This window comes from Neovison vison, chromosome 14 (assembly GCF_020171115.1).
Source record: "Neovison vison isolate M4711 chromosome 14, ASM_NN_V1, whole genome shotgun sequence".
In the NCBI taxonomy this organism is placed as follows: domain Eukaryota; kingdom Metazoa; phylum Chordata; class Mammalia; order Carnivora; family Mustelidae; genus Neogale; species Neogale vison.
The window spans coordinates 25,421,132-25,440,401 of record NC_058104.1 but is presented as its reverse complement, the minus strand read 5'-3'; the positions used below and the strand labels follow the sequence as shown (position 1 = coordinate 25,440,401).

The window sequence follows — 19,270 nt, the reverse complement described above, 5'->3', positions numbered from 1 at the left end:
ACAACCTGCCAGACCCCATCCTGGGCTGGGGGCAGGGAGGGGGTGGGGAGAGTCAGACATGAAAGGTCAAGGAGACCTCTCAAGTGAGATCACATTTTAATTTTGCTCCGAAACAAAGCTGTCGGCTTCACCCCTTCCAGCCTCCAGGCAACGCCTCCCAGCTTTCTGATGACGGCAAAGCAGAACTCGAAGGGAGAACTCAGGGAAGAGGTTTTTGGTTGGTTTGGCATTCGAGAAGAAAGACAACAAAGGGGACACACGGAAGTCCGTCTTGTCTAATTCTCTTTCTAAGCCTGAGCTGAGAGCATCACAAACACTCAGATTCTCCAACACTCACGAACCTGCTACTTGCTAACTGCCATTGTCCAGACCAACACGTAATCTAAAGTCACTCTGGCGCGAGCTGCCTTGCCCTACCCCAGCGCATAGGTCCGTGAGGTGCTGAGATGCATGCGTCAGGCTAATGCCTGTGCCTTTAAATCACACCCTCCCCCCCCAACAGGCCTTTCCCCAAAGACCACACAGGCCGAGCATCTGGGAACTGAGAAGCATCAGGATGAGAACACTACATAGGGTGCCAGACGTCCCTCAACCTGACAAGAGCTTTGCAAGCCAAGTGGTAGGGCTGTGTCCGACCTACAGATGAGGAAACAGAGATTCACTTAAGGTTACAAAAATGGACACCAGGGCTCCTCTTTTCAAGCTCACTGTTTTGTTTTGTTTTGTTTCTTGGAGAGATGCTGAAACCTCCTGGGTAGGCAGAGCGCCATCCGTCAAGCTGCAGAGAGCGCCAGCCCCAAGAGGACACCTGAGCAGGGGATCCAAGTGGCAAATGTCCGGCCACAGGTCCTAGCACGCCTGAGGCAGCACCAATACCTGGACCCCGTGGCTACAACACAAGTCGACAGACCCCATTTTGGGTCCAGCAGTCCGAGCTCAAATCTGCAGAGGCCACACCGAGAGGCCTGACCGGCTGGAAGGAGCCGCACCAGGTCCCTCCCGAATGGACGAGGGAAGGACCGCTTCCTCTGGGAGGCAGGGCAGCCGGAATGCCGCCTGGGGACGGCTCTCCACCACTGCCAGGCAGTCGCACCACAGCGCCACAAACAGCTGTCCCTCCCGCCAGAGTGGGGACACCCACCCGAAAACCGGGGACTCACCTGATACACGTGGAAGGCGTTTGCTGCTTTGCCCCGGAGAAACACTGACGGGATCCACACGTTGATCAGTGCCCGCGTTGATCTGCCCAAAGGAAAGATTCAAAGTTGTCCTTTAATTTGCAGAGAAAGTGAGAGGAAACCATCTTCTCTAAGAGGCATTACGCACAAGCTACTGACGACAACGGCCAGTGCACACAGGAGTCCGTGGGATCAGTGTGAATGTGCGTAGCCAGCCCCCAGCCTTGTTCTGCAGGGACCCGTGTGTTGTGTGTGTGTGTGCGTGTGTATTCTTTACAATCACAGCCTGAACTTCCAAACGAAGCCCTTCGGTTCTTACAACTGAGTCACGGTGACTCAGAATTTACCTAAACCCATTTCCTCATCTGAAAAAGGGGCTGATAATTGGAAGCCCCCAGGCAGCTACGAGGGTCACATGCGCGGATGACCACCCAGAGGAGTCGCACCCCCTCCTGCCTGTGCTCGATCTAGACCCTGGCACCCATTTTTAAGATCAGACTCTGCAAAAAGGCTCAGGAGGCGGTCGTCCACAGTTAGGCAAGCAACAGCTATTTGGGGTGGGGAACGGGAAACCCGGAGGGCAGGCACGGACACCCCTCTTGCAACTTTCCAGAAACACTGTGTACGGCTCCAGTAAGCCAAGACTTAAATTCAAGTGCAAATCATTTACTGAGAACCTACAATGTAGGACTCCACGCTTTTATCTACAGTAACCCCTTTAGTCCTCACAGGATATTTAAGGGGTCTGCAAGGGTCACTTTGGTTCTGTCAGTTCTGCGAGTTTTGTCTTATGAGATGACTTTCACCCAACTGTGAGTCTCTGGGTCCATGCACCCACCACCGCTCAAGTTCCACCAGTGGAATCCAAGGCTCCAGGAAAGATGCTCCGACTGTCGCTAATGCTTGAAAATCAGCCCTGGCGATCATCAAAACGGTACTGCACAATTCTAGGAGGGCTGGGAGGTTCCAGTCCTGGCCTCTACTCAGAGTCATTCCAGGGCTAAATGCTTTTTCCTGAACTTTCCTCCTCTCTCAAGAGCAGCTCAGAGCCACGCGCCAGCCTCCTGTGCTTAGAAGCCAATTTGAGATGGTGGAAGATTCCGTGACTCAGTGGCTTCCCCATCTCTGCAGTGGGGAGCAGTTCAGTTTCACAAAGAAATGGTTCTCCCCTGAAGCAGCATTTCCTTCTAAGCTCTGAGACGAGGTGCAGACCTCCTTCAGGGGACAAAATAATTCATCACTTCCTCAGAGCTCCAAGTAAAAACTGCAATTCTGAGCCATCAAGTTGGCTTGGACCTGTAATGGCTTTCCTCCTGCAAAGGTCCCCCAGATTGTACCAGGGCCTAAGTGCTCCCCTTCCATTTCTGTCAAGGGGGTGGGTGCAGTGCAAAAATGGTCCAAACAATTTGCTTTTCGTTAACCTTCCTGACTGGCAAGGGTGAGACATCCTGGGCTGCCTTAGGCATCTCTCTCTTTCAGAGCATTGTTTCCATGATGGGGGCACTGGAGTGGCACAGTGGGTTAAATGTCTGACTCTGGTTTCAGCTCAAGTCATGATCTTAGGGTTGTGGGATCAAGCCCTGCCTCAGGCTTGACGCTCAGTGCAGAGTCTGCTTCCGATTCTCTCTTTCCCTCTCCCTCTGCTTCACCTACTTGTGTACTCTCTCTCTCTCTCTCTCTAATAAATAATCTTAAAAAAAAAAAAAAAAAAAGACGGGTACCTGGGTGACTCAGTTGGTTAAGCGTCTCCCTACAGCTCAGGTCATGATCCCGGGGTCCTGGGATCGAGTTCTGTGTCGGGCTCCCTGCTCAGCAGGGAATCGGCTTCTCCCTCTCCCTCTGACCCTCCCCTCTGCTTGTGTTCTTACATTCTCTCTCCCTCTTTCAAATCAGTAAAATTTTAAAATCTTTTAAAAAAAGAAAAGAATTGTTGGAGCGCCTGGGTGACTCAGTCGGTTAAGCATCTGCCTTCAGCTCAGGTCATGATCTTAGAGTCCTGGGATCGAGTCCTGCATCGGGCTCCCTGCTCAGCACAGGAGTCTGCTTCTCCCTCTGTCCCTGCTCATGCTCGCTCTCTCTCTCTCTCAAATAAATAAAGTCTTAAAGGAATGATTTACATGACCATCTCTCTCCTAGACATTAATTCATCTGTTCATTCTTTCATTTGTTTCTTCGTGCATAAAGCAAGCACTTACTGAACACCTACTACGCATCAGTCACTACTCTAGATCCTGGAGACAGAACAAAGAAGCAGGCAGACACAGTCCCCACCCTCAGGGAGAGGGAGAGAGACCATTCCCTCAATGATTATTCCACCAAGGTCCAGGAAGACACTTTGTGTAACGGCCATGTTTTTAAGTTTATGGACACTTGTATTGAGGCCTACTGTATGGTCTAGCCTGGAGAATGCTCCAGTACACTGAAGAAGAAAGTGTCCTCTGGTGAGGGATCTCCATGTGCCTATTGGATCGAGCTGGGTCCCAGGTGGTCCGAGTCCTCTGTTTGCTTGCTGGTCTTCTCTTCAGTTGTTCTACTCCACACGGAAAGTGGGGTATTCAAGTTTCCGGCTGTTTCTCCCTTTGTTTCTGTCAACTTTAACATTCTGGGTTTTGGGGATCCATTGTTAGGTACCTACATGTTTCTAATTGTTAAGAGACATCATTCAGTTATCATTGTTGTTAGTGCCACCAAGGAATCCTGGATCCCAGAACAGTGACAGGCACTGGTTGTGGGGAAGCGCTTTGGTCCGAGGCATCACAGAGGCTGAAGCTGGACAGGTGCTTCGGGCAAGGGGTTGACATGTGTGAAGGGCACAGCCCAGATCAAGTCTGCATCGGTTGGAATCCTGGCTTCCACGCGTCATCTGGAGGACGACATCCATGTCGCGGGGCTGTCAAGGGGACTCAGTGGGTGAGAACAATGCCTGGCACAGAGGACCTGGTCTGGGAGGAACGATCCTGAGCAGGGAAGACAGGATGAGTCAGAGGAGTCGCAGTGGGCTCTGTGCAAACCACGTGAGGGACTTTGGCCTCCATCTTGAGAGAGAAAAATGGCGCATCCCTCTGGCTTTAGTGGAGATGCACAAACCCAAGGGAGGAAGCTACGAATCTTCAGGAGAGAGATGATGGAGCCGGACTAGGCAGTGGCTGCTTGAGGGCAGGGGTTGTGGCTTGCTCATGGCTTCCATCAGGGACCTGGCATGACCCCTACCCACAGGACGTACCTGATGGGTTTGGCTGTAATGGTGAGCCTTCTGCCTCACAATGGTCTCTGAAACCCTCCTCCATAGCTCTCACCTCTCTGCCCAGCTTGTCCCAACCCCGGCCCCCCACCGGGTTGCCATCCCATAATCCTTTTCACGCTGTACCCCCCCACCACAGGTGCATGGGAGGCAAACTCACGCCTGATTTCCATCCCTCATGGCTTCACCTCACGTCACCCCCCTCACCCTACACCAGCCTGACAGCCGCCCAATGACCGAGCAGTCTCCTGAACGCTCAGTGTTTTCATCACCTCCCTGTCACTGCCACCACTGCCCTGTGAGGTGGGTAGCGTGACCTTCACTGTACGAACGAGCAACTCGGGCCCAAGGTCTAGAGGTTTTCCCAAGGTCATGCCGGTGTGAAACCTGTAGCCAGGAGGGCAGGGAAGGTCAGCCTGGCTCTGGTCAATGCTCCGAGGCCTGGTCCTAGCCCTCCAAAGGCAAGTTTAGCCCCGATGACACCTTCTCTCAGCCTGGGCCACCTTCTGCTCAGGACAACTGGGTGACAGCAGAGGGAGGTTCTGTTGGGCCCTAACCTGGGACCCACTCCGCTGGCTTTAGCAATCCAAGGGGACGACCTGTCCAAACCCCAAGGCAACCTCACCTGAAGACCAACTGAATACTTCAGGAGTTTACCATCAAACACTCCAGACAGAATCACATCCAGTAACAGATCAGACCCATGCCCCGAACCACTGCTGTTTCCAGTAACTCAGGGGTTGTAAACCCCAATTCCCCAGCACAGTGTGTCCCCACAGTGTGTCTCAGCCACGACTCAGCTCCCACTGTGGCCTGCTAAGGAGCAGAGACTTTTATTTTTTTAAGTGAAATGTACATGTTATATGATAGCTTCCAAATCCTTAATGTTGACCCAAAAAATTAATTGTTTTCCAATACCCAGCAACAGAAGCAAGACACATCTGAAGGCCAGACTTGGGCTGCAGGCGAACAACTTCTCTCCTCTAAGATATCAAATCAGCCCGTGTACCCTGCAACAGTGATTTTAGTACCCCCTGTGGTCTTCTGGGACACAAGCCAAACCACAGAGTCCTATTTCTAAAGGCCCCTGGTGAGCAGATGCCGTGGACTTACATTTCAAAATCCGACAAACTCTGGTCTTCGGACGTTTGACTCAAATCTCCGGGAACCTGCCATCGGGAGAGGGGGAAGGGAGAGAGAAAAACGCATCTTGGTTACCGCGGTTTTGCACCATCACGCAAGAACTCGGCCTCTCAGTGCTCCCTGAACATTTCCTGTTCAGACCGAGGTGAAAACGCAGTCCCTGGGAAAGCACAAGTGATTTTGTGGAAGGACGGTTAGAGATGGTGTTTTGGTAATGGAAACATGGCACGGTGAGGGATCCCATTCTCTTCACAGAGAGAGGACCGCTAATCCTATTGAGGTAATAGTAGGCCTGCAGAAGTATGTAATTCTGGAGCTCTAAAGGCCTGATTAGGATCTGAGATGCGAGGGATCAAATGAGCAGTGGAAAAAATAGCCACTGTCACCGTGATGAACATCGCACACACAGACACACCTAGGACGTCAACACGAAAGGCCAATGTCAGCTCCAGACAGCTCTCCCCTTGCCGCCCGTGATTCGGGGAGCAATTTAAGGCAGCACACAGCTGTGGCTGCTGACTCAGACAGGCCCCACGGGAGTGGGACTGGGTGAAAGACAAGGCACCGTCTGGCCGGATGGCAGGCACGATGTCAGGCAGATCGCCAAATGCTCAGCACTAGTGGCTGCTCCAGAAATGGTGACACTACAGTCATGTCCGGGGACGGAGCTTCTCATCAATTGGAAGGATGGCGACGGGAACCGGGAGGACCAAAGGGAGGCTGGGGGCTCTCGAGGGCAAGAGCATGCACTTCACTTTGCACCTGTCAGAGCTTCCGTGTTACCTGCCATGTTCATCCATTTCCCTAACAATTTCAGGGAGGGGCAGCGCCCCCCCCCCCAACCAACACACAAACACACTTCACAGATGAGGAAACAGGCTCAGGGAGGCTGAGACCTTGCCCAAGGCCACACCTGCAGGAAGGGGATCTGAGTTCAGGTCTGTCCAACTTCAAAGGGTCTTCTGCTCCAAACCCTCAGCAAAGGCAGGGAAAACCAGCTATAAGGTAGAAGGTGGTAAAACTTGAACCCTTCCCAGGTAACCCCCTTCTGAGGCAGGAGAAGGCCATGGTCATGGAGGCTGTGCTCAGGGGATACACCGCTCAGGGTCAACCCCCACTCCAGCTGTTTCCGGCCCTGTGGCCAGGAGAAAACACCTCCTCACTCTGTGCCACACTGTCCTCACATGTAAAATAGGCAGGACAGTCCTACACCTCATAGGATCGTTCTGAACATAAAACATGCCACCTGTAGATTATGCACAACAGAGCCTGGCAGGTGGGACATTCTCAGGAATTGTGCACTGTACAAATCACCTGGCAATTACTGAGAAAAGCAGGGTGTTCTATTACCCTTGACACCAACAGAGAATCTGTTCCATCAGCCCAAGGGTATCTCTCACCCCACATACGGCAGCCCGGAGCGAGAAGCACCCCACCCGAGCCCCTCGTGTGTGGAGCTAAGCAGTTACAATGGGGTCCAAGGGCAGCTTTTGCTAGCGAGCTGCTATTGAGCGATTCCTCCAAACGCAGGAAGGATAAAACCTGCCTACCGCCAACCTGAGAAAAGCTCAGGTTAAAAAAAAAAACAAAACAGGCACAGTTTAAAAAAAAAAAACCAAACTGGGCTGGGGCTGAGTGTGGCTCTGCTGTGAGGGTGAGCGTCACTTTTCCCGTGGACGGCTGGCATGAGAGGCGGTTTCATCTACCAGGGAAGCCATGAGGCTGCGTCCACAGTCCCTACATCAACATGCTCTGGCCCGGATAGCTCACTCCCAGGATCTATCTACACAAAGTAATCCAAGACACGGATCAGGATTTACAAAAACCATTCCTCTTTCCATTGTTCAGGCACGTGGTAAAAATTTTTCGAACAATCTAAAGGTCCAACTATAGAGAAATGATTCAGGAAATTGTAACATGTCTGTATAAGATGGCCAGATTTAAAAAAAAAAAAAAAAGAGTTACACATGCACACCCTTGAGGGTACAAGCATAATAATAGTTCTGGAGAAATACATAAGAAAACCAATAGAGGCCATCATTGCTAATGCAGCAGGAGTGGGAATGCGGAGAAAGAGGCTGAATTTTCATTTGCTGTATTTCCATTAAGATTAAAAAAGTGTATCTTTTGAATCAGTTGCTTTAGAAAAAAATTTTCATTGTGATTTGAAGAACAAAACAGCTTTCTGTGTGCTGTAATGAGATCTCCAGGACATAGCAAGTGAGAGCCTAAGCAGGGTGCAGACGGCAAGTCTAACACACTACCTGGGGCGCCAAGGCAGAGAGTTAAGACTATCAAGTTGTGTTCATTTTTACATAGAGAAGCATTAGCAGTGACCTTGAAGACACCTAGAAAAGGGGCACCATGTGGGCACCAGAGGGTGGGAGTGGCGGCCTCCACAGCGGGTGCACACACTGGAAAGGAAGCTTTTTATTAAGCATTCCTTTGCGTCGCTGGAGCTTTGAAATAATGTGCTGCCAATTAAACATTTAAATAAAAACCTATTATCTCACCAAAAGAGGGTTTCTCGTACATTTTTAATGGCACAGCAAACAGCTCCTGATCTCCGTGGGAGCTGCACATGCCCAGTGGGGGTACCACTGTGACTTAGGATGTCCCCGTATCAGTGAGGTGAGAAGGAAGCAGGTCGGAAGGATGACCCTGGCAGAGCTCAGGAGAGAAGGGCAGACGGATGTGTGGGTTGTATCTGAACTTTCCTGCGCTGTCTCGGATGAAAGTGCCTGTTTGCCTGACTCGCGTAACCATAAACAGACATCTATTATATACTAAGTATCTCTCGTGTTACAGTGTAAAGTAAATAAGATACTCTTTCCAACCCGCCCCCGCCACAAACATGCACTTGCAGTGCAGAAAGCCAGAAAATAGACACTTTGCCTTCCAACGCTCTTCTCTTTCTCAGGCAGATGGAAAAGGACAAGGGGGAGGCTTGGAAGGCACCTCACGGAGCAGACATCATCTTCCCCTTGGCACTTCCTCACAGAGCCCCGTGGATGTGGCCAGGACTCTAGCACGTTCTCCTGAATGGCTGTGGGGCGGCTCCAGCCTCTCTTCTCTGAGCCTGCCTGCCTGCACCCGGCTCTGGGGAAGGCTGTTTGTGCATGATGCGAGGAGCAGGTAAGCAGACTGGGGGAGGGGCTCCCGGGCTGAAGACACCTGCCGCGCTGTTAACGCGCATCATGCCGCCGCCTTTAGCTCTACCTCATTCCAGACTGGACGTGAACAGAGCTTGGACCCAGGGAATCGCCTGAGGGAACAGGGAAGGTTCTGACTGGGCTGACCCCACAGAACTGAAGGGAAAGGGTGACCAAGAGGACTCAAAAGAGGTGAGGGTTTTAAGGACAGACATCACTTTACGATGCTAAGAACAAAAAAGCTTCTAAAACCATCCATTCCCAGAAGGCATTTTCTTCTTCACAGAGAAGTTAACCCTCAGGGGTGCTGATTTTTAGGGAACATTTTGGACAATGGATCTGTGTGGCTGGGAGACGTTAAACCCTCCTGAATTAGGAGCTTTTCTTCTCCTTATGCAGCATTATCGGCATCAGCGAGCCAGGAGACATTGACATGTCTCGGTGGGTTCCGGGAAAGCTGGCTGGAACAGAAGCTGTCACCTTTCCAAACTCTGGAATGTTTCTAGCAAATCAGGCCAAGCTCGACAGCACCTGCGTGCTGTTCACCGATACCCAAACTTAGAGCGGTTCTACCATTTTGTCTTTTCAAGCTGTCTGTCCGGACCGGTACCACCGGTCTCTGGGCCTTACAGTCCTCATCCAGAAAGCTCATTTTACTCCACAGTCTGGAATGAAAAAAGTGTGGGGCAGGGAATATTTTGTAAGAAAAATCAACTTTCTATTGCCATTGGCCACAAACACCCCTTGTCACACCCCGGAAGCTGCAGGCGATCCTGGAGGATAGACCTGGGACTGAGCCTGTTTGCTTCGCCCTCAGCTGGAAACCTAAAAAAGTGGTGAGCAGCATGGATGCCCTCCCCTCCTCTCTGCAGGCAAGGCAGGTTCCCATGCAGCCTGTGGCCTGGGGACTCACACAGCAGTATGTAGGGACAGGAAAGGCCGAGTCCGTTCTGGGAGGACAAAGAAGCCATGATTCCCAGATCCTCCTGGACAAATAGCTCTCAGGTGTTACAGACCCATGGATGGGGAGGGACAGGTGAGACTCCCAGAGAATCCGCTTCTAGGGTACATCAGCAAAGAAGCTTCCCCCATCTCTCCTGACTCAGGATTTCCTGGGTTTCTGGTGGGGGAGATGGTGGGAACAGCTAACCACAGCCCCTCACGATGCCGACATGGAATTCAGACACTGGTTTACCCTGGTGTTCTGACTGGGAACTCTTCAAGCCTAGGATAAGAGCTCAGATAACAGAGATTCTGCTAAAAAGAATGACAGTTGTGCTGATTAAATGCTTATTTAAATAGGAAGGGAAGGAGGAAGAGAGGTAAGAACTAATCAGGCAACTGACCACACCACAGGAAAAAGTCTCCCTCCTTCTACTTCTAGAATCAAGACCTGAGCAGGGGCAGCCAAGGTGGACACAGAACACTCCCCCTCCTTGGAGCGGCCCTCACTCTCAGCCTGGGGGGCTGCGAACATACTCACACCCCCACCGGGCATCGTCAAAGGCTGCCTGCTTTACAAACTCTTCCTACATCCTCCTCCTCACAGCCCTGTGAGCACAGGCATCCCTCCCATTTCCCAGACAAGGACAAGAGGATTCGGTGTGGATGAATGGAAGAATCAGAGATGCCGTGAGGTCAGAACCAACTGCCGGAGGAGTGGGTGCGCCATCTTGGATGTTCAGCGCAGTGGAGCCCCGGATGGCGGCAGCCCCAGCCGTCGGAGCAAAACCACTCAGCGGAGCACCAGGCGGCCCAAAAAGCAACGTTCTCAGGGCCACTCAGCTGGTAAGTGACAGAGGTGGGTGTCAAATGCAAGTGGGTCTGGCTCCAGAGTCTACACTTTTTGTCACCAAGCTATGCTGCCTCCCGCACCAAAGTCCCCGGTCTTTGCATTGTGCTTCTGCATTCTGGGAAGCGCAGAAACTGAATTAACCCAGATCCACAGTGAGGAGGCTCTGCTGGTGCAGAGAGCTCTGATGCAGTGAAGAAGGTCCGCGAAGGCTCAGCCGCTCAAGAGTACCTGTGCACAGGGCACCTGGGTGGCTCAGTGGGTTAAGCCTCTGCCTTTGGCTCGGGTCATGATCTCAGGGTCCTGGAATGGAGCCCCACATCGGGCTCTCTGCTCAGCAGGGAGCCTGCTTCCCCCCTCTCTCTCTCTCTACCTGCCTCTCTGCCTACTTGTGATCTCTCTCTGTGTCAAATAAATAAATACAAATCTTTAAAAAAAAAAAAAGAGTAGATGTGCACAGGTGTACACATGCGTCTAAAACCCTACGCTTTTCTTACTGCCTGTCTTCTTTGATACCACAGGGTGATTTCTGGGCAGGCACCAGGCCTAGAGGAACACGGCACAGGCCTGACCCAGTCCAAGGTGCCTGGCTTTCACCCCAGGAAAGCCCAGGTCCTTTCCCATGTTTGGATATACACGTCAGCCTACAGACTCCAAGTGGAACACATCATGTCTCCATGGACTAGCAGAAAATCGGGCATTTTGACCATGAGGGAGGCTCCCACCGACCGTCATGTCCCCCGGCTTCAACAAACCCTCGTTTCCTCCTCACTTACTTGTCTCCGACAACCTCTGAGTGCCCTGTTAGAAAGAATCCACAGAGAAGAGGGGCCCCCCGTCCAAAGTGTGTTCAACACCTACGATGTGCCAACGTATTCACACCTTTAATCCTCAGATAGCGTGGGAAGCAAGAATTCTCACAAGTCACATCCCCATACTCTCTTCTCCCAATGTGTCGGTACAGCCGGCCCTTGTCTCACCCTTCAAGACTCAGCTAAAATACACATTCCTAGGAGAGAGCTGCCCCGATGGGCAAAACTAAGTGCTCCCTATAGCCACCTCTCCGATCATCTCCAGATCGTGCCGTGTAGCCAGCCGTCCTTCCTGGGAGCGGGAGGATGCACGCCCCACGACACACAGTGGCCTGGCCCGGCGCCTGGCCCAGCGTGGACATGGAATCGGTATTTGTGACAGATGAAATGAATGATGATACAAGCTGTATTTCTACACTGAAATGTCGATCTATTTTGAAACTGCTTTGTAGCAAATTCACCATCTTCACGCATGAGAAGGATAACTCGGTCTGAAGATAAGAAAAAAATCAAAGGAAGAGAACTGTCATCCCTCTCTTCTAATTACACAGCTCCCAGATTTACGGTTCAGAAAAAAAGGCAAAAGGCAGATATCACAGAGCAACCAATCTCTGTCCCAATCATGAAACGACACCCATGATTTATGCTTTCCAGGGTCACTTTCTCCCTCACCGATCTTTGCAAATAGCCTCTCCTTAAGCAATTAGCCCTCACTTTGCACTGCCAAAAACGACCACTATTTCCCAGCTCCCCCACCCCAATTTCTCATTTTTTAAAATAAGGAACAAAATATGCAGTGGCACGGCTGTCTTCCAGAATGGCCAGCCAACGCAGAGGACAGACGGGCCCCAGCCTGTGCTCTGAGCACTGGGTCAGCCTGGGCTTTCTGGGCCCGTAGGAGACACCCAACCCGGGTCTGGACCACTTTCAGGCTTCTAGGTTTATCTGTTCATTTGTTGTTTTGTTCTATGAACAATGAGAGGCATTCGTGTAGTTTAAAAATCAGCTAAGGTCCGAGACTCTCCATTGTGAGTAAACCACTGGCTTAACAAGACCTTTTAGGAGTTTTTGAGACTACCGTCTGAGAGCCCCGGAAACGTGAACCAGTGTGGACTGCAACACTTCTGTGTATTAGGCTTTGACGGGTCTGTTTCTCTGTAAAGACTATGAGGATCTCAAGGACAGTATTCCCAGAGCCCACGGCGGTATCAGGCATACACTAGTTGCTCAGTAAATGTTGGAGCAAAAGGAATTTCAGGGAGAGGAAAGTACCCAGTAGACTAAGAATGAACGTCAAGTTTCTCTGCGAGTAACGGAGATGCGTGGATGACAGAAGCAGCCCAGCTCTGCCGGGACGACATGGCAGCACCGCGGACAGCAGTAAGAGCCAGGGGGCAAGCGGTGGAACGGCTCCATAAGATGGTACCAGCAGATCCTGCTGCACAAGTACTAGAATGGCACGGACCTCCTCTGCTAACGTGAAACGACCTCCTGGATATGACAGCAAGTGACAAGGGCAAGACCCAAAACAAGAGGTCAGATAAAGTTCTATTTTCATCAAGAAGCCGAAGACAGACACACATTTGCATTAACCATTTCCAGAAAGACACCAAAATGGCCAACCGTGGATACCTGTACAGGGATGGCTCTGAAAAGCGAGGGTGTGAGGAAGACAGAGGTATTTTCACAGTACAACTTTATACCTTATCAAGTTTTACTATGTTTAAGAGTAGTTACCCTTTCAAAAATAAACATCGCAACCTTGAGATTTTAAACTAAAGGGGAAACTTTTGTGTGTGTGTGTCTGTGATGGGGGGAAAAGCTGGACAGTGACTAAGTCTGAGGTATGAGGTGGGGACCGACTGGGAAGGCCCATCAAGGAACATTCTGGGGTGATGGCAAAGGTCTGGGTCTCGGGCCGCACAGGGGCAGGCACTTGTCAGAACGCAGAGAGCATGCAGTGCGGGTGTACCGATACCTGCAATTTACTGTGAGACGCATTTTAAAAGAAGAAGAACTGATGGGGTACAAAGGGCAGGAGGGAAGGCTGGGGACGGAGGGATGCAAGGAAAAGCAAGGACAGTGAACTGGTAATGGCGGAATGTTCGTGGTGGGTGTGCAGGTGTCCATGGTGAAATTAACAGAGCTGTTTCAAAATTTTCCAGTAGAATGTTGGAAAAATAAGTTTTGATCAACCGAATGATCAAATGAATGACTGAAATACTTTTCTAGCCTCTGCCCAGAAAAATGACATTATGTCCCTGTCTTACAAAGAGAATATCACAGGATCCAGCATAAAAACGTGGTGGGGGGGGGGTGCGCCTGGGTGGCTCAGTGGGTTAAAGCCTCTGCCTTCAGCTCAGGTCATGGTCCAGCGTCCTGGGATCGAGTCCCACATCAGGCTCTCTGCTCAGCGGGGAGCCTGCTTCCTCCTCTCTCTCTGCCTGCCTCTCTGCCTACTTGTGATCTCTGTCTGTCAAATAAATAAACAAAATCTTTAAAAAAAAAAAAAACATGTGGGAGAAGCAGCATTAGAGAAGTGTGTCAGATGCTTAGGAAAACTACTTTGTGTTTCTGGATTCTGAGTTCTAGCAGTATTTATCAGCTCTTTAGAGATGAAAACGTGCTGTCATTTCTTCATCAGTAAATAATTTTTTAAGAAGGGCTAGATTGGGACTTTGGTCAGCTGGGACTGAGTTCTGATTTCATGGTGTTGCCTCAAACAAGTCATCAGCTTTCTCTGAGCCCCCCCTTCCTCCGGTACAACAGGGCAACCAAGTCTGTCCCGTGCGACAGCTGTGAGGGGTCCCAGGGGCCCTCTCAGGACCCACCCCGCCAGCGCCTGGCAGAGACCGAGAGCCTGCTACGCAGCACCTGCTCCTGTCGGTCCTGGGTGGAGTTCAATAGTGCCGCACAGAGAGAAGTCTAGGACCCAGCAGACTCTGCCCCACGAGTGAGCCAACTGCTCCAGTGCGTGGAGGCAAACACCTGCCAGCCGCCCAGACACTGAGTCCACAAACTGTACGAAGTTCCTCTTAAGGGTCAGACACCTTGGCTCCAGGGGGGCGGCAGCCAATGGGAGACAGAAAGCCTGGGGCTCACGTGGCATCCACTCCAGCAGGGGAGACTATCTTCAGACAATCTACCAACACTGTTACGGTGTGCAAGTCTGTGGAGAAGAAAAGGGACAGCTACAGTGTCTGGGAGGCAGACAGGGCCAAGTGACGTGGAGGTTGCTGGACAGGAGGCTGAAGCAACAAAGGAAAACAGCAGGACTCTGGTCCTTCTGCAAATAGCGAGAAGCCCCCGAGGGGAGGTAAGCAGGGGAGAGCCCAGGCTAGCTGGCATGTTGCTTAGTCCCTCCGGCTGCAAAGCAGTGCCTGGGAGGGAAGTGAGCAGGGAGAACCAGGAGCCGCACACTTCTCACGGACACACACACCCCACCTCGACGGCACGCACGAGGGGATTTGCCAACCTCTCTGCCCACAGCCTTTCCACCCACAGACGTGGGCAAGTACAAATCGACAATGATCTCCGGTGTCTCTAGGCTTAGCTTACTAAGATGTGAAGCAATTCTTAAGAATCCTCAGCCAAACTTTAGGGAAAGACAGAGGCCCGTCACCACGAGCGGGGAGCACCAACTAACCCAAGCTCACTCCTGCTACAGACGAGGACCGAGAGGCCTGAGGAGGAAGGAACAGCCCTGCGGGGGCAGTGTCTCTTGGCTGCAGGCTCCTACTGCCTCACACCACACACGGGGTTCTTACTGGCTTTTGGAAGGTTCCTGGGATTTGAGTAGCCGTCTCCAGGGTTCATGGCCACAGGCCCCCCTGGCCCCACACCCCTTTCTGCAGCAACAGCATTTACACCAAAGCCATCTGGGGTTTGTGTGAACCCTAGCATCCAGAGCCACTCTCCCTGGGACCACGGTCTAAGAGGGGCCGTGTAGGATCTCCCAAAGGGCCTGCCAACCACAATGTCCAGTCAGCACCCTGCTAGGGGCCGCCACACAGCATTTAATAGCAGGAAAAGGTATGACAGATGTTTAAGCCACAGGTCTAAGCAATTCTTACCACCGACGGGAACAGATGTGGGTCCATCAGGGCTGCCCTGCTGGAGACATCAGATTGCCAAGCAAACGGAAGGAACCCGCCCTGTCTGTCGCCTCCAATACGGTCTCCTTGCAAACAGGACATCCCCCACCCCGCGCGCATGCAAGCGTAGGGGTGTCACTGAGGAAACCCTCCACGTGAGCACCTCCAGCCCTGAACTCAGCCCCTCGCCTACTCTAGGATCAGGGGTCAGCAAACCACGGCCCAGGGACCGAATCCATCTGCTTCTGTGAATGGATTTTCACTGAACACAGGGAAATGTACACAACATTTATCACCCGCGGCTCTTTCACATTCCATCTACAGAGCTGAGGGTACACGACAGCCACAGCGTGGCCCCCTTCCTCAAATACGTATGACCTGGAGGTCATTTACGGAGAAACTTGGCCAACTCCTGCTCCAACGGATGGCAGAGCAGCTACAGAAAAATTATGGGTGATTTCAGGGTAACATTCAATTCTTCCTGGTGGGGAGGAAGAAATGTTTAAGTTCCACAGCCTCGTGAAATGAGGTCCAGAGGCTGAAGAACAAAAGGAGGCCCCAGATCGGGCTGGAGAAGGGGTCACTCGGGCCCTCAGACCACGGGACGGCCTGGGCTGTGTGCTAACAACACACACGGACAGTTTTTCACCATTTCAAGTGCAATGATTACGTCTGCAGATGAGCAGGCGTGCTCCCTCTCAAATCAAAGTGCAATGGCTCCGGACGGTTTCCTCCCAGGACTCTTGCAGGGTTTTGATTTCTGCAGCTTACCGGTGAGAAAGCCACATCCTGGATGCTGCTTCAGGCTGCTGGGGTAGGTTGGGGTAGGGGGTATCTGCTCTGTACTGATGACTTTGGCTGCAGAGGTCCTCAGGGAAAGACAGAGAGCCTGGTGTCTTAAGGTCAGGAGGTCCTGGGTCTCGCCATGTACTAACAGTGACTCCTTAGGCCTCGGGTTCCTTGTCTATAAAATGGGGCCAGCACTCACAACCTAGTCAGGTCTGCAAGCTGCCCAGCATGCTGCCCATGCAGCTTAGTTAGCTTAGCTCAGGAATGGCCACTGCTCCCCCCGCCACCCCACACTGTCCGCCCCGCCCCCCGCACTAGGACAGCAGGAAGGCAGCTGCAGGCGGCTCCGTGCTTTACAGTTGCCCCTTTAGCTTATGTTTGATCAGGATCCAGAAGCCACCCCGTCTCCTCCTCTCTCTGGGACATCTTGACGCCTGCTCAGCAGCCACCACAAACACAACGTGGGGAGGCTGGGAGGCTCCAGCAGGCGGCCGGCTTTCTCCCAGGTCCCTGTATCTTCCAGAGCCCCTCAGCCCTGTGGTGAGCAGCACAGACCCGACACCGCCCACCTTCCCCCACAGGTGCCAGGGCACGGAGGATTACACGCTCTGAGCCTCCGAATGCACACCCAGGCACTGCTCCCTCTTCTTTGCCTTGTCCTTGCTTCTGGAACAAAGGCTTTTGTTTTCTTTCTTAGCCTTCATCTCTGTCATTTACAGTGAGCTGGCATCTGCATTTGCCACATGTTCGGGAACGATGTATCCCGGGCTACAAATGGACCCATGCCTTTTCCATTCCTTACAGCCTCATGGTTTCCCTTGATTTTAAAGCAGCCCCCACTTCCTGAATGGTGGGGTTTTTTAAAGATTGGAGACAGAGAGAGAAAGCGAGCAGGGAGAGGGGTAGAGGAGGAGAGAAAATCCCAGGCAGGCTCCACGCTGAGCACAGAGACTGACGTGGGGCTTGATCTCATGACCCTGAGATCACAACTGAGCTGAAACCAAGAGTCAGACGCTTAACCAATTGCATGTCCCAGGAGCCCCGTGGATAGCATTTGACCGAGAACCGCAACATTACTGGCAGCACCACAGCTGCCCGACCGGACGGCAATGCGATGGCCGCGGGTTGAGGGGCTCCGTGCGGAGCCAAAGGGATGAAGAGCAGGGACAGGAGAGCCAGCTGCCCCTTCAGAGCCAGATGCCAGCCCCATCGAGGAAGGATGCCCCCAACCCACTGAGCCTCCAGAGTGAGCAAGGCCCCGCTGGTGCCAACACCTTGCTTTCTGGTTTCTGGTCTCCATGACTGTGAGAGGACAAGCATGTGTTGTGTTGTCGCAAGTCACCAGACTTGCGGTCACAACTTGCGGTCATGTGTCACATGTAGGGACCCCCTTGCTCCGTGCCAGGCTCTGTGTGACACACGTCATGTACAGATGGGGAAGCGGGTTCTGAGAGGCGATCTGACTTGCATAAGGGCTCAGGGCTGTAAGCGGCAGAGCTGGGAGGGGAACCAGGTACTGTGGGCTCTGGAGTCCACAGCAGGGTAGGACACCGTCCCCAAAGAGCACAGCTGTGGGGTGAGACAGGCCCAAGCTTGCACCCGCCACCCTGCCATCCCGCTCAGAGCCTGGGCCTCTCCAGCCTCACATTCCATCGCCATCAAGCAGGTGGATACGTGCGCCCTGCCAGGCTCCCCGCGGCGTCTGTGGGAGGAACTGAATCCTGCCCTGTCATCTCCCGGGGCCCAACCCAGACGCAGCGCTCCCAAGTAGCGCCTGAAGGAATACCGCAAGAGAGGGCCCCGGTGTCATCTGCTGCTGGGGACAGCCCTTTCAGAAGCTGGGGGTGGGGGCTGGCTGGAAGACACACTCGTCCACGAGGAACAGGATGACTACAGCAGCAAATCACTTCCTCAGCTCACCCAAGCCCGCCCGCTGTGCTGTCAGCTCTGGGAAATGCCAGATGGGTGGGAGGAAGGGGGTGGGGCAGGGGGGTAAGTAAATCAGTCCCAGAGAACAGGTAAGGCATCTGATAAGCCCTCAAAGTCCAGGCTGCAGGACTCCAGGGATTACGGCACTGAGAACAGTAAGTGAGAAAGAACTCCTGAAGGCAGCGGCCCAACCCGCTGCCTTCGGCTCGGGTCATGATCTCAGGGTCCTGGGATCGAGTCCCGCATCGGGCTCTCTGCTCGGCGGGGGGCCTGCTTCCCTCTCTCTCTCTCTGCCTGCCTCTCTGTCTGCTTGTGATTTCTCTCTGTCAAATAAATAAAATAAAATCTTTAAAAAAAAAAAAAAAAGAGAAAGAACGCCTGAAACTGAGCTCTCTGTCCACCAACAACAAAACAGCACATTCCAGAACCTGCCTCCTGGACAGCCTGCCCTGTTATGGTCAACGCTGGAGACTAGCCAGAACTCCAGAACAGCACCTTCTGGAGACCTCACCCCTCCCCACCTCCCCCACACACACCAGTGCCTCCCACAACCAGCTACACAATGGCCTCATCACCACTGGGCGGCGCCCACTCGCCGGTGCTGATGACTGAGGAAGCCAATCAGCGAAACCCTCAATTAGAGCCCCAAACTGTCACCACAGAGATCGAACACAAGGAGCAGGGCTGCCAGCGAGAAATCAGCCTGATTTTCAATCTGTCTTGTATCAATAGGCAGTAAATAATGAAGTTTTGCTAATGAACTTAGCAAATGGCCAGGCACGGGGCCATTTAAAAGCCATTTTACGATCCCATTTTGCAACGTGGGATGTTTCCCCAACACCCTCTGAAGTGGACGACTTTTCGCAAGGATGCGTTTGGAGGTACGTCAAAGCAGCAAGGGCGCGCAGCCCCGTACCCACAACTGCCCCCAACTCTGCTTCTCACACACGGGTGACAGCAGCCAGGTCACTTCTCTGCACTGGGGTTCCTTTCTGCCCCAAGGAACAAAGGGGCAAGATAGAGGGGGAGACCGTGGCTGTTGGCGGCCTGGGGTACCCCCTTACCGAGAGCGGGGTGCGGAATGAGCCCCAGGATGAGCACCGAGTACCTCAGCTCCATCCGCAGACTCTGTCCTCGTGG

General features: G+C 52.6%; 1 protein-coding gene across 3 annotated transcripts in view; it reads right to left on the bottom strand.

Annotated features, from left to right (window-relative positions):
• The window catches only part of SNX29 (sorting nexin 29), a 480,282-nt gene that overhangs the window by 125,303 nt on the left and 335,709 nt on the right, over positions 1 to 19,270 (bottom strand). For all 3 annotated transcript variants that reach the window (XM_044233549.1, XM_044233551.1, XM_044233552.1), the window contains 2 exons: positions 5,533 to 5,588; positions 1,161 to 1,242 (listed from right to left, as the gene is read on the bottom strand). In XM_044233549.1, the coding sequence (XP_044089484.1) occupies positions 1,161 to 1,242; positions 5,533 to 5,588 (138 nt within the window). The remainder of the gene's footprint in view (positions 1 to 1,160; positions 1,243 to 5,532; positions 5,589 to 19,270) is intronic.